Source organism: Oryzias latipes, chromosome 11 (assembly GCF_053564925.1).
Source record: "Oryzias latipes strain Hd-rR chromosome 11, Olatipes_Hd-rR_3.1".
Taxonomy (NCBI): domain Eukaryota; kingdom Metazoa; phylum Chordata; class Actinopteri; order Beloniformes; family Adrianichthyidae; genus Oryzias; species Oryzias latipes.
This window is the reverse complement of record NC_136247.1, coordinates 9,970,093-9,987,601: the sequence shown is the minus strand read 5'-3', so window position 1 is coordinate 9,987,601 and position 17,509 is coordinate 9,970,093. Positions and strand designations below refer to the sequence as shown.

The 17,509-nt window shown below is 42.5% G+C and overlaps 1 protein-coding gene and 1 long non-coding RNA gene across 5 annotated transcripts in view; one reads left to right on the top strand and one right to left on the bottom strand.

The window, feature by feature from the left end:
• Positions 1–5,216: 5,216 nt before the first annotated feature.
• On the bottom strand, positions 5,217–12,658 carry LOC105355117 (uncharacterized). Its single transcript, XR_909609.4, has 2 exons — positions 12,480–12,658; positions 5,217–8,756 (listed from the first exon to the last, which is right to left on the bottom strand). It is a non-coding gene; the product is annotated as an uncharacterized LOC105355117 (long non-coding RNA).
• hivep1 (HIVEP zinc finger 1) overlaps positions 5,707–17,509 on the top strand; it is a 40,162-nt gene continuing 28,359 nt past the window's right edge. Inside the window, exons 1-3 of one of the 4 annotated variants that reach the window (XM_078955317.1) lie at positions 5,926–7,081; positions 7,946–8,067; positions 8,141–8,255. In XM_078955317.1, the coding sequence (XP_078811443.1) occupies positions 8,201–8,255 (55 nt within the window). In that variant the 5' untranslated portion in view covers positions 5,926–7,081; positions 7,946–8,067; positions 8,141–8,200. Of the gene's footprint in view, positions 5,815–5,925; positions 7,082–7,163; positions 8,068–8,140; positions 8,256–17,509 lie in introns of those variants that run through there. The other 3 variants (XM_020707245.3, XM_011481104.4, XM_020707246.2) reach the window with 3 other exon arrangements.

Sequence of the window (17,509 nt, the reverse complement as noted above, 5' to 3'; positions counted from 1 at the left end):
AAGAAATCTTCCGGAGGTTCACTTCTCGGTAGACAACAAATCAGCTCTGAGAACAGTGAGACTTACTCTGGTGCCGGGGCTTGGGCCCCCATCCTGCCTCAAATCCTGCCCCTTTATCAGCATCAAGTTTGGGATATTCCTCACACCTGTGGATCAATTTAATAGTTACATATGTCAGAAATGGATTTCCTTAAAGTTCTCGTGAGTTTCAGCTCGCACCATCACACTCCCACCACAGTGTTTGTCACTTTTTCTGAAAGTTGTTGTAATAGTTTAAGTCCAAATGGGACAGAACGTTTTGGTGTCTTATCAGAATATTTGTTCAATAACTATTGACCTCCTGAATGATCGGCCTCTGGACTCGTTTTAGTCACTTCCTTCCTGGAGAGTTCTCCATTGTTTCCCACGTAAAGGATGGATCTTTGGAGTCTAAAAGCTGCGGGAGCATCTGTGTGACCCTTTCAGAAACTTAAAGAGACGTTTTAGCTGCTGCAGCAAACACCCATTTGTAAGTTAAAGAAAAACTTTTGAAACGTAGAAAATATGCAATTCCAAATAGAAAGTAGTTTTTTCTTCTTCTCGAGTTTCCTTCTGCTCGTCTCTGAATGCGTTCCTTTTCTGCTGCTTGAGCTCCAAAAATGTTCCTTCATTAGCAGAGCCTGCTCTTCGCATCAGGGGGGATTTTTCCTTTTGCAGTGAAGTCACTGGAAATGCTGACACCACAGCAGGCCGCTGCTGCTGAACACACAACCGGATCCAGGATTCCGCTTTGGATTGGCTCGTCTCAGAACCTCCTGTGCTTTTGCGAAGACGTCAGAGGCTCGGTTTGAGGTCGTACGCGGGTCTGTTCCTGCAACCTGAGGAAAAATTGTTCTCTGGACTAGGAGAATTTGACTGTTAAACAACAGATTTTTGGCTTTAAGGCATGCAACACACTTCTTCAAATCTTTCTTTGATGGAGATGATTGACAGAAACCTACATGACGAGATGCTGTTTTTTGGTTTTCCTGAAAAACTCAAACATATATTTGCACACAGACAGACTCTCTCCCAGCTTAGTAAGTCTTTCTGGCATTTTTCCCTTACCATCTGATCAAGCTGACCACCAGGTCAGAACTTCATCAGCTCAGCCTGTCTCATGTCCAGAGCATGAAGCCACAGGTCAGATGACAGACTCAGGCACGGATCTCTGAGCTGCAGTCACAAGTGTTGGTCGCTCGTTGTGAACACCGAAGTATCACATAGATGGGCAGCTGAGAACCGTTGCCGTCTCAATCCCGACAACAACAAATGATTCTGATCAAATTCTGATGCATCAGATGGATGGATCAGGATGGAGCAGAGCAGAGAGCTTCTGCCCCACCCAGCATATTTACTGCATCAAAAATACGACCTTTTTCCAAGAAGAATTTTTTCGTCTGCTCCTGATTCACACTGATTTAAAAAAGAAATACTCTGAAAATAAATTATAAGCTGAATTTTATTTTTAAATGTCCTCTATCATCATGAAAATGCCCCAAGAACATGTTACAAACACCTAAAGCACAATTTTTATTGGAGTGGGTTTTTCTAGAGTCTGCAGAAGCTAGCCTCAGACACTTAGTTGGTCCATGGGGGGACCTTTATTTAGGACAGGGGGCTTGTTTGTTGTGGATCTCTCACATGAAATGCAGAAACGTCTCCACTGTGTGAGGTGACATCCTTGCTTTGGTGCTTCAGGTGGACAACCGTCCGCCCACCCCCGTGCTGGACGTGCATGAAACGACCTCTGCAAGCATCGCCTGTAAAACTGCTGCTTGGAGAGCGCCAAACCACCGTGGCTCCAGAGCGTCCGGGTACTCTTGCTCAGATGCTTGTGTGTGTGTCGGGCGTGGGTGAGGAGGCGTTGCCACAGCAACAGCCTCAGTTATGCAACATCATTCGGTGAGGTGTAAACACAGCGCCCCCACTTATACCAGCGCTGCGGCAAACATGGGGAACCAAACGTGTTGAACAAACTGATTCGCAGCTCGAAGCTGCACATCCAAACAACGGCGTGGGTGTGTGTGTGTATCCAGCATAACCGCACAAAGGAAAAAGAGGGTCCGTGGGAGGATACCACCCTATAAATACTTCAGCATCAGTCCTTATCCAAACACTCCAGCGTTTGCCGACAGAAATAGGACGATGGGATTCCCTAATGAATACAGCGTCTCTCTGAAGGTCGTTTCCAATAACTGTCTATTTTTAAATCAAACATCGGTTGAACGAGGACACAAACAGACCCTCCATTGTTCAGAAAGACAGCTCTGCGGGGCAGCTGTTCCTCTATGTACCCTTTTCACACATCAATGCAGCAGTGGACAAAACTGTCTCAAAACCTCTCAAAGAGCTACAAGAACCTGATAAGAATGTCCCTCCACCTACAACCACTTATCCGGACTGCAACATTTGGTGACTACCAATGATGGACAAAGGTCAAGTCAGCAGACACGTCGGGCCATGTCAAGTCCAGTATTTCAGCATCATGTCAGGACATGATGTCATCAGTTCCCAGACGTCCTGGAAAACAGGCAAAATCATATTTTTCACAGTTTTTCATAGGGAGAACAGGTGATGGCAGCTGTTCAAATACATTTAAAGACACATATGAAATGACAGTATGAGAAGAAGCAATTATTCTTTTTCAACTCACATGTATGACATCTTTTTCAAATTCTATCATTGCAAAATACTAAAACCACCTAAAACTAAGACAGGCGGTTACTCTGGTCTGATATTTTGAAAGTGGTGACATTAGATTCAGGTACTTGATTTGATTTATTCATGTAAAACTTAGAACGGCTCTAAGAGTAGCTGCTCATTTTTTTGAATGCTGATTAGCAGTTAGCTTTCAGCTTTGGCTTCACGTTGAAGATCAAAAGCACCAGGAACTGTCTGTTCCTTTGCACCAATATTCTGGGTGGTGTGAGGTGAAATCTCAAATTCAAGCTCTGTCTGTTTTCATTAATTTTTGAAGAGTATAGGAAAACTCCTGAAAATGAAATGAAGTTTGATGAGGTTTTTTTTCTTTTTGTGCTGTGCCATGTTTGTGAACTGCCGCTTTATAAATCTACCAAGTTTTAGTGAATTCAAGACAATGGCAAAATCTGAATGAGAATTAACGTATCAAAGCTAATGAACAAAGGGAAAAAGGTGAGCTTGCTCCAAATTTTCCAAGAATCGGTGTACTGAGTTCAGAGGTGGAACCTGGTTTGTGACTTAGTGCATTTACACTTGTGTCTTTGCCAGGCTTTGCAGTGACACTTCCCAACCGTAGATGGTGTCTACAGCAGCTTTAGGATGGAAGGGAACATTTAAGACCCTTTAACTTCCTCTTCAACCAAACTGTAGAGTATTTAGAATTATTAAATACATATTTTTAATATGTGTATATTACCCCCCAAAAGCAATGTGCAGGAGTAAAAACGTTTTTAAAACGATTTTGTCTTGGTTGGGTAGTTAAAGTTAAAGTGGCTTCATGTGTCTGTTTGTTGAACTGACTGAGATTAAAATGCATTTCTGCAAGTGAAACATCTGCAGAGGCACATGTTTTGAAGGCCACAACTGCATGCAAAAAACGGACCGCATGTCTCATCACTCACTAAAACAGCATGTAGTGGAAAATTAGGAAAAGAAAATTGTCCTCTAATGTATCTTTTAAATGTTTGATTGGTAAAATGTATGTTTTGGTTGAATGATGCACATGATGATTTAATGATGCAGGATCGGGTTCTTCTTTGGTTGAATTTTAGTGTCCACAGTTTAGAGTTACAGAAGAGTCAATTCACCTTCAAATACATGAAGTCTGCCAACATGCACTCTCAGCGCACGTCTCCCTGCACCTACGCACAGATCTAGGACGAGAAAAAAGTTTCAGTATTCAAATGCACCCTCTCAGGTTGGTGTAGCAAACAGAGGTGAGTCACAAAGCTCATGTGGGGCAGCAGTCCCACTCTGCCGAGAGCAGGATGCTTGAGAAACGAGGTAGGCGGCTGTCACACAATCACTTATTAATGTGCAGATTTGCAAAGTTTCTATGTTTTGCTAAGCAGCTGCAGCTTCAGTTTGTTCCTGCAGCAGGTCCTGTGGAAATGACACGAAGACTTTGCAAAATATGTAGTCATTATTGTTCAAAACCAGTAAAACACAGACAAAAGGCCCAAACCAAATGATGTTAACTTGTATCTGTTCACATCAGTTTAATCAAGTGGTGCATGAACACATGGGGGTGGGGGACTGTTTGAGGCATTCTTTTCTTGCACATGAAAGTGTGTGAGGGGTAAATTTCCATTTGAGCTGTTGGGTTTATTTCTTTTCACTGTGACCTTGAACGCTTTGACACAAGGCTGCATGGAACCTGTGAGTCCATGGAGAGTTTCCCTGAATCCATCCTAGTCCATGGAAAACGTCTGCACATTTGAAAACACTGAACTTTTTAAACTAAGAATGTATGCATCCAAACAAGTTTCATTAAACAAAGATGTTTCGATGGGCGGTTGACCTAGTTTGCCAACGTAAGATCTAACAACTACAAATATGTTCTACCATTTTGAGAGGGAATACATAATGTAAAAAAAAAAAAAAAGAACTTAAGTCAAACTAAAAGCTATATTGCATACATCAAATTTTGGCTAATCAAAATGTAAGCCTTTTAGGGTAGAAGATTTTCCTTATTTTAAAAATTCCAAGCCAAAAGGAACTAATAAATTAAATAAAAGTTTTTTATTTATATATAAAAGAATGAATATATATATATATATATATATATATATATATATATATATATATATATATATATATATATATATATATATATATATATATATATATATATATATATATATATATATATTTATTTTTTTTGAAAAATAACGACATTGAAGGAATTAAACACTTAAGTTCTTTTCCCCCAGAGTTCTGAATTACTTCAATCACATGTGTTTCTAAAATAACTACAAAAATGTTCACAGTTATTCAACTACCCTGGATTTGTTGCCTTTTAATTGCGTTTGAAACTTACAAAGTAAATTAGGCTTTCAACTTGTAGTCATTTAAACCGGAAACAATAAAATAACGACAAAGAGGACTCCTGGGGAAATGGATGGGGCTACAGAACCCAATGCTGTTCAGTGGGTGTCCATTGGAGGCTCCTTCTCAAACTTTACAAACCCCCAAAAAAGTCTAAATGGACGGGATTGATCTTTATGAAATTCTATTCAAACAACTTCAGCAGCTAAAATGGATAAGCTTAATGCTATGCTAATCATTAGATTGACAGCTACCAACTAGGATCAACTTTCATCCTCCTGACTGAACTCAAGAGATGTGACAACATCTTTATAGATTTATTACATTATTTTCTGTTGTTAAAATTTGATCCAGACAAATCGTCTGTTTCTGTTTAACTTTGTCTTCTTCTTTCTCTTTCGGCTTTTCCCATCAGGGGTCGCCACAGCGAATCATCCTTTTCCACCTCACTCTATCGTGAACATCTTCTACCCTAACGTTAGCCAACTTCATGTCCTCTGTTAAGACATCCATGTATCTCCTCTTTGGCCGTCCTCTTGCCCTCCTGCCAGGCAGCTCCATCTCCAACATCCTTCTACCAATATATCCACTATCCCTCCTCTGAACATGTCCAAACCATCTCAGTCTGGCTTCTCTGACTTTGTCGCTAACAAACACTTCTGTTTAACTTTGTCATTTTGTATAAATAAAGTTTGAAGATTTTGAACAGGACCTCCGTCCAATCCGCCTGCTTGCTAACTAACAAAAGCTAATGTTCAGAAACAGGTAATTATCATCGCAAGTACACTGAAAAGAGTGAATACAAATGTTTCCAAGTAAATAGTTTTTAAACGTTTAAAGATCTAACTATCTTAAATGCTTGAAAACTGTAATGTTTGCTTGTAAACAAGCTAGGAAACCGGGAAAAAGGAACTTTTCACGCCTGAACGTTCATTCATGTCCAGAAGAACGACGTTGGATTGTGGTATAGGGATTTTACTGAAAAGGGGGGAAAAATGTGTACAAAATTTTGATGTGATGATTCGGATTACTACAACAGGATCAAGTCAAGCCCCGTATACTATAGAGAAACTAGTTTCAAATAGAAATAATTATCAGATTTTTGAGTCAGTGTAGTTTCTTGTGGAATGATTGTAGTTCTTGCAAAACAATACATTTATATATGTTTTTTTTTTTTTTTGTATTTTAATGTCCTTAAATTGTTTTGTTTTTTTTAGCACGAAAACTTATTTTAGTGCCTTGGTCTGTTTTCTGTTGACCCCTTTACCCTCGTGTTTCAGCATGTGATAAATGTGGAATGAGAAATCTCCCTCCACTAATCGCCCTTCGGGACCTGGGACGTTTTTGGGAGCCCCGCCCCGTGCGCTGTCCCTCCGCTAAGCCCCTGCTGCGGGTTTGTGCGGGGGAAGCCCGGTCTGCAGCTGCAAAGGGGTCCAACGTGACCCGACAATAAGGAACCTCCGGGAAAACCGTCAGTCCCGAACTGTGAGCCGAGCAGGGCAGGACAGGGGTCCGGAAGGGGGGTTGCGCTCAACGACTTGACACGCGCGTCTTAATTGAGGTCGTTCCCGCAAAAAGAGGTGGAGGGGATCGGTTGTAGGAAATGGGGGAGAGAGAGTAAGGGTGTGAGTCCTTCTTCGGTGTCATTTGGAGGGACCTATCGTTCCAATAGCAATGGCTCGTCCGTCAGGAGCCCCCCTGTGAACAGGAAGGAAACCTCGTGTCTGGGAGGCGGAGACGGGACCCCCGCTGACGTCAGAGGGCCTGTCTGCTTCCTGCAATAGAAAGTGAGAAAGGAGCTAAAGGGAGAAGGAGACCGAACCTCTTCATTCCTGGAGGTGTTGCTCACCGCGACCCGGTTACATAGATCGTTGTTTGGCGTTCCTGCACGTGTTTCCCGCAGACGGAGCGCTCTTGCAGCTTTAGGTGGTGAGGACATGCTTCCACCGTGAGAATCGACCTCCAGGCTGCTGTGCGGTCCGGCGCAGCCCGGCGGGAAGGGAGGCGGGCGGTGCACACAGACTGTCTCTGGGTAAGCCTAACCGTGTCACTGTGTGATTAGACGGGCACTCGCGCGGGTCTGTTTTTTGCTCTGAAGCGTCACGGAGACACGAGGGGTTTTCCCTGGCCCCGCCCCCTGCAGCGCGTTCACGTGTGAAAACAAGCGCACACCCGCGCGCACTCTCGTCTGTGTGCTGAACTCCTCTTCGTCGTGGTCATACACATCTCAGTGCGCGCGCGTTTACATAATTTACGCGCTTCCTCTTCAGGTGCAACCGGAAGCAGCCTGTGTCATGTCACCTGGAGCAGCAAGCCGCGTGCTTTAAAAGGGTGTTTCCTCAGCCGTGCGCGCGCTGACAAATGAAGTGCACGGAAGCACGCGCGTAGCGGTGCGAGACGCAGACGGCTGCAGGTGAGCATCTCCCGCGCGCTGTCTCCACGCGACCTGCTGCAGCGTCCGCCGCGAGCTGACGTCATCGAAGAGCAGCAGCAGCAACAACCAGCTGTAGCGATGAGTTACGTAACAGCGAGGAAGACAAAGGCTGAGCCCAAATCAGCTCCGTGGAGCTGGAAGCCCCCCCAGGCGTGAATCTGCGTGGAGGGGCGCTGGTCTACTTTGGGGGCATCGACAAGTCTGGAGGCAGCTGACAGAAGGTTCACTGAGCCTGCAGGACATCGGTCCCATCAGCCCCCACCTCCTCCTCTGCTGGAGCTGCAGAGCCTTCACTGACAGGCTTTCTGCCCCCCCACCCAGCAGACAAAGAGCCAGGGCACCTGTTTGAGACTTGAACTCAGTCGGCTGCTCTGTCCTGCGTGCCAAGTGCGAGCTGGTGAGGCTGCAGCGCACAGAGCCTCATTGATGCGAGCCGCCCCGCCGCCTGTCTTCTTCCTGCAGATGCTCCCAGACTGTGGCTCCGGAGCCCACCTGTGACGCCCTGAAAAACATCCATCATGCACCTGTGAGAGGTCCAGGGAAGATGCCGCGCACCAAGCAGAACCACCCCAAGAACCTGAAAGGTGAGTCCTGCGTTCCAGCAGTGTTCCTTCAGAGCCACATGCTGGGTTTTATCAGTTTGTTGTTGGTCTGCAGGAGCAGGTGTGTGGCAGAGCGTGTGCAGACCGTGGGTGTCAGGGCGTTTTGCGCTTGAATATGATGCCATATGGGGTTGGAAGCGTCCATCTGACTGGCTGGTCCACAGGTGGAGGTCAGTGCAGACAGAGGCAGGGAGGAGCAGGGCTGCTTGTGCGAGCTGATGTGATGCTGAGCTGCTGCACGGTTACTCTTGTCAGAGCGCCACTTCAAACCAGAAACTCAGCATTTTTTTTTAATGTTTTTATCTTTGAGATTATAGAGATTTTTTTTTTCCTGTCTACTCATCAAATGGAAACATAAACAAGATAACCATGACTTTAGTATCAAGGCCATAACCAAAAATGGTGCATGTTGGGAGGTTTGCATGTTTGAGAAGTCAATGCATCACATCCTGCAGCTCCAGTGCAGATTTAAAGGTTTCTCTTCTGGGGAGGTTGGGAACCGTCAGGACCACAGCTCTGTCTGCTCTTCACGTGTGTCCCGTCACTCGTCATCCGTCCTCACAGACACAGACATGCCAGTGCAGATCTGGAGCATCTTTAGACTTGTGGTGTCTGTGGTGGAACAGATCAGGCTCCGTCATTGTCAGTCAGTGCTGGTGATCAGCACCCCCCTGCAGAGAGACATGGTGTACTCCAGTAGCATAAAAAGTCAGAGCAGCGTTGCAGCAGCTATTGCCTCTGCTGCACATATCACCCTCCACGCTTCGGTGACCGTAGCGTACTTGCAGGACTGACTTGAACTGTCTTCCACTACCAGCTGTTGTGGACTTGAACTCAAGGGACTCAAATCCAGTTTTCTGACTTAATTTTAAAAATAAAGGGTTTGACGTTTAGTGGATGCTCTAGGACACTAGAAGTAAAAATGGACAGTCTTTTTCTTTTTTGTTGACTTTTTTTGTGTTTCTTTGTAATTTTCTCAATTTCCATTCGTCTCCCTTTATGTAACGCCTCTTTTTTAAATAGATTGATTTAAAAAAAAATGTGCATGGGAAATATCTGCCTGCAGATTCCAGTTCTCCTTTTTTTTGGTTTGTTTTTTGTATTTTTGTCAGCTAATTTTTAAATCAGAAACATTTCTGTCCCATGAGCGGGCGGCTTATGTCCACTTTAGTATGAATCAAAGACGACCTCTGGACTGAAATTGAGGACGTTGCTGCATGAGGATGTGGATGAGCACTATCCTCCTGGTCCTGCACTGTGAACACAGCATGACGGCTCCAGTCAGAAGTGTAAAGCTAAGGACACACCGGGCATGTGATGCTTGTTCAAGAACATAGACGAATGCAGAAGCTTGAAACACACATTGATGTGCCTTATTGTTGACTTTTCATTGGACGTGGCCACTTGAACGCACATTGCTGAGGGTGTTCTAACGTAGCTTAAGAACCAAACAGACGTCAGGTTGGAATGGACCAACTTTTTCATAAATACAGGAAGAACCTGGTTCTGGAAAATGTTAGAAGATGAGGGAAAAGAGCGGTGAGTTCCTTTCAAACTAATATAGCAAAATGTCTTTTGGTCCAACCACAAAGTCTAGAGCCAAAGATGCCAAGTTGAAGAGATTGGTTAGCCGTTGATTGTGAGTTGGTTATTTTAAGTTACATGTGTGCATGTCAACGACTTGACACGAAGAAACAAATTTGCTCACCAAAATGGCCAACTTTTTCCGAGCGTCTTTAGTTCTATCTCTTTTTAAAAAAAGGCGGATCATGACGTACCAGAACCAAAAAGGGAATTGTCAGATAGGAAGACATTAATGTACACCTCTAGGTGTTGATCTGACGCTAGTTGGACGCTTCCTTACCGTAGGACCGCCTTTTAACGGGGGCGCCATGGGATCGTTTTTGCTTTAAAACAGCTTGTTAGATTGCTTAACAAACCTGAAGCCCTTAAGAAGGATTTCCCAGAAAATCAAAGACGGGAAAGAGACGATACCAGTTCCACGCTCCCACCCTAAATGCTTCCGTCATCATGTTTTGAACCACAATTTCACTTATCTACACATTTTTGCAGAAACCTTATTTGCACATAATTTTCTCTGCCCGTTTTGCTCAGGTGTCATAATGCAAGTGGGTGGAGTTAAAGTGGGTCAATACTGCCGATTCAGCACTTAAAAACTTGACTTCCTGTGATAAAGGTATCAGGTGACAGGTGAAAAAATCCCCAGTTTTTCATCACAAGCATTGCAGCAGAAAATAAGAAAGAAGAAAAATGATATGATTCCGAATCGTTTTGGTTTGGCCTCAAAGCTAAAAGGCGTCATTGTCATCCACTCTGCTCAAGTCTTATGGCAGAAACTCGCATTTTATTCTGACCATCACTGCAGAGTTTAATGTTCAGTCTGATGCAGGTTTCACTGTCTGCTTTATTATTTATTTCCTGCATGACTTATTTATTTTGCACGGATTTGCTAAGAAACGTCTGAATTTTTTTCTTCTTCCATGTTTTCACACAGTCTGCTCTCCGACAGTCTGCTCTTACCCGAGTGTGTTGTTTTCACGAGTGAGTGCTCAAACTAAAACTACATTTATGAACAAACAGCCAGGTGGATGCACGGACTGCATCATAGTTTACGGAATGAAAAGGCATCTCTCTGCAGAAGGTGTTGAATGCTACCAACACTGTTTTTGTTTTCTGCTGTCGGTCGCTCTGCAGGAAGCTGACAAGTTTTCTGGCAGACTGGTGCAGCAGATGACAGCTAACTTTACCTGAACATCAGCAATTAAAAGTTCCAAATCTGCTAGAAACCGAAGGTGTGTCGCATCAGAACCTTCGTGATTATATAAAACTGTTGTTTTTTTTCAGAATGGGAAAGTCTAACAGTGCCATGTTCAGATTACAATAATGCACTCGTGTCTCACGCATGAGTTGTGAGGAAAAGAAAGCTCCAATCTCAGTTCCACTGACAGGAGCTGGTTAGTTGGTGTAGATGTAGGTTAGTGAGGTCAAAGTAGCACAACATTCAATAAAACAATTACTGCAGCTAAACTTGTTTATCAGAAGCCGATGCAGCAAAGCTCAGAGGTGAAGAAACGACTTTATGGATCATAACTGTACGTGTTTTTGTTTGTGCATGTATCTGAGGCTGTATTCTTGTGTGTCTTTGTGTACGTGTGACTGTCTTTTTTTGTGTATGCTTATTTGGGAGGCTGTGAATGTGTGTGTGTTGGGTGTTTTTGGGCGTGTCTGTTGTGTGAGTGTGCATGTGTACTACATGTGCATGCACAAAAGTGTCTATGTGTGTGTATGTGTTTCTGAGTGCATGTGTCTTTACGTGTAAGTGCATCTGTCTACATGTTTTTTTGTCTGTGTGCTTGTGTTTGTGACAGAATATGTTAATGTTTTTGCATTGTATGTCTTTGTATGCGTCTAGACGTTTTTTGCGTGCATGCCTGTGTGCGGTTGTGTCCATACGTGTTTGTGTGTACTGCCATGCCTGTGGTTGTGTGTGTATCTTTGTGTGTGCGTAACGGAGCAGATTGAAGCGGAGCGCCCTGCAGTGTGGAAGCGGATCGCCGGATGTCCCGTTGTGTCACACTGACAGATCGGTGCGGCGACAGACGTTTGCGGTTCACAGATCGTGGATGTGTGGCGTTCCACGCTGGGTGTGAACATGCCTTTGATCCACGGCTGTGAGCGTAGCGTCCCTGAAGAACGCTTGTTTATTTACTCAAACAAAACAAAGAAATCAAATTGTTGAAAAGTGTTGCTAACTTGAATTAAATTAGGAAAAAAATTGAAATTTTATATTTTTGGGGTCAAATTTTCATACCAATTATTTTCAAACCTTTTCGATTTGGTGGAAAACCTAAAATAGGTACAAATTAACCGAGTATTCCCTTCAATCAGCACGTTCTTGTAAAATATCGTTTAAAGTCCATATCAATGAATTGTGAGTGCTGCAGCTCCAGTTCAGGTTTTTTTGTGGAAGAGAACTAGAAGAACCGAACAAAAGTCTAATCAGTTGGAAGAGGTTTGTGTGAAATGTCAAAGCGGTACAAATCTCAAAAATCTTGCTCCAGGCTTCTATTTTCACATCTCTATTTCGATGCATAAAAGACTTGATTTCATAGAATTCTGGCTGTTCACAAAGCGCAATTCTTAATTCTGTGAATAAAAGTGGAAGTCAAAGTCAACTACGGTAGTTTAGCTTTCAACTCATGTTCAATGGTCACAGGTTTTGAACACAGAGCCTGTAACGGTCTTAATATTTGCGTAGCATGAATACGTTTTTTTTTAATGCGGAAGCCTGAAATGCAGATCTACGCATGTTTTTGTTGGCCACTTGAACACACATTGCCGAAGGCGGAGTGAACCTAGCTTCAAACACCAACCTTTTGTTCCTCTTGTCAGTAGAGGAAACGGACTCCTCCGTGAGGTTTCTCAGTCTCAAGAATGAAGGCAGAGGCAGTTTGAACTGAGAACTTGTCCTGCTCTGACGCGGTGAGGTGTGACTGAGAATTTCTGGGACCCCTTTTTTTTATGTTGTATGTGTTCAGTCTGAGCATGCTCAGAAGGGCAGCTGTCTGTTTTGACATTCTCCTGCTGTCAGGTAGTGTTTTTCTGCTTAAAAAAATAGAACATCAAGCTCCACCTGGAGCTTCAGTGTGTGGGCAAAGCATCGGCAGTTCACTTCCTCTGAAGACGCTGCCTTGAACCTGACCGGGCTTGCCATCCAGACTTCTGCAGAAACCCAAGCGTGTTGCAGGAAACACCCGGTCTCCTTTCCTTGTGACTCAAAAACGTGTTAAGGCTTATGTTTGGCTTCTGGTTTGGCCTCCCGACGCGTTCCGACGGCTCCCATCCTGGGGCGTTCCTCCAGCAGACGGGAAGCACTAAGTGGATGTTGTGGGATCACACGCTTGTCACATGACGCGGTCAAGACGAGCTTCAACACGCTCTGCTGCATGAATGTGCAGCTTTATCCTCTATTGTGAGTCTCTGCAGATGAAAAAGTGTTTCTGCCTTTTTCACTTCAACACCCAAAGAACCTTTAAAGGTTAAAGTTCTAACGTTCCCACAACTTAATTCAAGCAAACTCCTTTCTTACAAGGAGACATTATTTGTGTATTTACTTAGCATTAATATTATCATTGTTGTTTTGTATGTAGCTATTTGAATTTGTTTCTCTTTTATTTAGCTTTTTATTGTTAATTCACACTAACACATTATTTCAAATGAACATTGTTACAATAAAAATCTACCAGCGACAGAATCATTCAGTTCATGTCAGTGTAAATATTTATATATTTATCATCCAAAGTGTTTTACAGGTTTCTTATGATTTACAATTGTTTTGAAGACCTAAGCTGTGAGTTCTGCCTTACTCCTGTTTTTAAAAGCTAATTTTTTGAGAACCAAATCACCCTTGTCAGAATAATTCAAATGTTTAATTTAGAAAAAAAAACTCCAATCAGGGTAAGAAACGTTCTCTTAACTGAATTTTCTATTTTAAGAACCAACATTTCACACAGCGCAAGAACAATGTTTAATCTCGTATCAAATGTCGGTTTGAATTTTATTCATCTTAGTCATGTTTCCAGGCAGTCCCACGGTCAAACCATAACAGAAACTGACAGGGATACCTTTGTCCCAATAACACACACTCACCTAGACACACCTGCTTGCTCACCTTAGCACAAACACAGATGCTTTTATGCGCGCAGCTATGCCTCACATTTTAAATATGTATGCCTTTGTGTTGTCGGTGTGAATCTACATAAATATGTGTGTGTGCGGGTAGTGCCTAACAATGTTTGCATGGATATTTAAGTGTGAAGATGTGTGTGGTTGTGCACAAAAATGCAGCCCTTCTGTAAACAGCTATTCATAGCTTTGATGACTTTAAGCCTCAAGCAACGTTTGTTGTCTATTGTGATGTTTTCTCTCCTTGTGTCCCCTGTTTTTGTTTCTCTGTTGTAGTCTGGACTAAGACAAAATCGGCTTCACTGAATGACCTTCAGGCCTTTGTCTGTAGTAGAGAATTGCTCAGATATAAGTCGCGAATGATGATAAAAGCTAGTGTGCTGTTCTAACATTTTTTCTGACAACTGTACCACAAACAGGCCCTGCAGTTAATGACTTTATTATTATCTAATGAATCTCAATGTTAAAAGAATTCTTGTTTGTTCCAGCATGAAACGTTAATGTTTGTTTTTCAAATCCCCATCTGCTTGTGTTTGAGCTCCTGCTGATGCTACACGGCATTACTTAGCTACGGAATCTGGGTAAAAGCTGTGTTTTTTACAATGTGTAAAGTTTTGTACATTGAGAACTAAAGTAAAACGATCTAAAATGGCATAATTTTGTAACAATTTATTTGTTTATTTTTTAGTATTGCACTGGGTTTTTAATGTAAAAAATAGTTATCTGTTCCTTAAATGTTAAAAAAAATATATAAGATGCTGATCTAGCAGAGAGGAAGGGAACCAATGAAGAGTTGAGCTAAACACACATGTTAACCAATGGCAAGGTGATTCACTGTAAGTGAGCTGAATGTCTGTTGGCCTTTTTAATGGGTATGAGTTATATAAAGTAGGGAAGCTAAGCTAATAAATAAGACGCGTTAAAAGAACATTGGTGTATAACTCTTGTGTGGTTGAGCCAAGCTAATGTTAAGAAGTTAAGTTAATGAAGTTGGATTTAGCTAATGTAGATGATTACACTGCCAAGGGAAGTAGAGCTAATGTTGGCGAACAAAATTAGTATTAGTAAGTGTTAACGTAGCTGAGCCAATGTAGATGGGATAAGCTAATGAAGGTGGGATCAGCTAAAGTAGGTTGGCTGTTAGGGTGACGTAAGTTAGTGCAGTTGGACTGATCTAAGTGTGCTTGGTTAAAAAAGGAAGTCTAATCTAATTTGGTTTGGCTAAACAGACAAAAAAAAAAGGTCGAAGCTCGAGTGGTAATGAAGACATGCTAACACTGGTTATGTGGAAGAATGTAGCGGGACTTCTTTCTTTGGTTCTGGTTCTCCTTTCCGTTTATAGCCTGCTTGTGTTTGCCTCCTTTTGAAGGGTTAAATTCTTCACCTTCTCTACTTCTGTGCCAAGCAATAAACACTCTTCTGGAACTACAGATCTAAGTGGATGAGTTAGTATGTTCATGTGGAAATCAATTGTCATTGCACCACAAAGAAAATCCTGATTGAGTTGAATGATGTTTTCTATAAGAATAAAAACCAGAAAGTGAAGTTGCAGTACAGAAACATGGATGTGATGCTAAGCAAAAGGTCTGTGCAGTGGCGTGCACACAAACAGTTAATTGCTGGCTGCTTTTAAACACGTTATGTCATGCTGAGGCGTCTGGGCCTGTGTTTTTCATACAGTTCCTGAAATTACAGCACGTTGCAGAGAAACTCACACAAAGGAAACTTCTCTCCCAGAGGCCGGAGCAGACCCGGTTTTAGCAACTGTAACTACAACAGACAGGCTGAAACCGGTCCGGGGGTGTTGCTTTGACTTGGTGGAAACCTCAGAGATGCTTTCACTTTGGCAAACGGGGCAGGGAGGGGTCAGAAAACACCAACTTTATAGATGTGTTTTGTCTGACTGTGGTTAAAGGTGGAATGTGGCCCCCTTGTTTACCATCCCACAATGAAGTCTGTGTTTTTTATTTTTTGTACAACCTGGAATGTTTTATTTTTTACTATAATCCTTTGAGAACACAGCAGGAGAAAGGATGCAAAACATCAAGAACTAAAACTTTTAAAGCTTTAAAGGGACTCCCAGTTGTTCAGTTTGGTTTGATTGCTGTGGTTGTGTGGTTTAGGAAGGTGTGGGTCGGGTCTTCCTGATGTGTTAGGTTAGCAGGGCTCCCCAGAACCTTCAAAAATCCTCTTATATTGAAACAACAATCAAGTTAAAATTAAAGTTTTCTTAGTCGAACTGAACCGTTGGTCCAAGAAATCAATCTGGATGTTTTTTAGCGTAATTCGGATTATTATGCTACAGACTTTTAAATCAACAGCTGTTTATAAAGTATGAATTTTCTTTTAAAGGTATAAGGATTTTAGCACCAATAAACATAAAGATCAACTGACCAGCTGTCTCTTTTAGCCTTACTGTTAACATTGAAGCTGTGTATATTTTTTGGTTTTTCGAAGATTGCTACAGTTCATCTGACCACCAGATCTCCCCATTTTTTCTTGCAATCAAAGGGTTTTTGTCAAAGGGACCACCGGTCATTTGCTTGTGCGATTCTATGGTCTGAGTCGTCTGATTAAAATTTAGGATTTAAAATACAATTAAATTCAGCAGCTGTTAGCCTAGTATACAATTTTTGAAAGAGATTAGTCCGTTTGCAGTTATTTTCCTCAGTGATTTTAACTCAATGTGTTGGATTTTAGGAAGATCATGTGTATAACTGAAGCTCTACAGAATTTCAAAGATGGGTGTGGTTTTTCATTACATGTTTGTTGACCAGTTCTTCTGTTTTGACAGCCATTTTTGATCATCTGCTGCATAAAATCTACTGGTTAGACCAGGGGTTCTCCAAGTGCGGCCCTGGGGCCAATGGCGGCCCGCAGGAAGATTTTTTTTTTTTGTAGCCCTCAATAAAAAGAGCAAGAGCTGGTTCCTTTGAGGAAAAACGTTGCGTTGGCGAGGAGAAAAGGTGCTTTCAAGCTAAGTGGACAAATGCTTACTTTGTCGAATCACTTTGCAGGTAAATGCAATGCTCAAAGAATTCAATCTAAATCGTTACTATGTTACAAATCACAAAAACGATGACAAATTTACCGGCGAGGAGCACAAAAACAAGCTCCAACAACAGCAACGAGGCTATGCTGGACAGCAGATAATGTGCACAAAAATGAGTAAATCTGGTGAAGCCGTGACAGAAGCTAGCTACGTTGTGGCTTTGGAAGTGGCCCGGCATAGCAAACCCTTAAGTGACGGGGAGTTTGTAAAAAGAATGTATGCTGAAAGTAGCTGACAGTGTTTGTCCAGAGCAAAAGAAAGTCTGCCGATGATGCAATTACTAGAGAAGTAGTAGTTCTGGGCAGCAACCTTCGACTGCAACTGGGAAAACATTTGGAGGGCCTGGTTAGTTGACACTTGGTCATTAAAGTTATTAAAAACAGCTTTTTCTGTTTATCCATTTTTTTCTCCAAAATTAGCCCCCAGTCTAATGTCGAGGTCCTAATTTGGCGCTCCGCTTCAAAAACTTTGAGAACCCCTGGGTTAGACGATAGGAAGTGCTCCTCTCTGCTTTATTGATGTTGTTTGAATAACCGTCATTCTTTCAATCGTTTATGCCATTAACTAGTTCTGATGGAGGGAAACGTAGCATTGTGCCAATATGTAACCCTTTACTGTTGTAAAGCACATTTTTCTGCATCACATGGCACAACATGGCATTGTCAG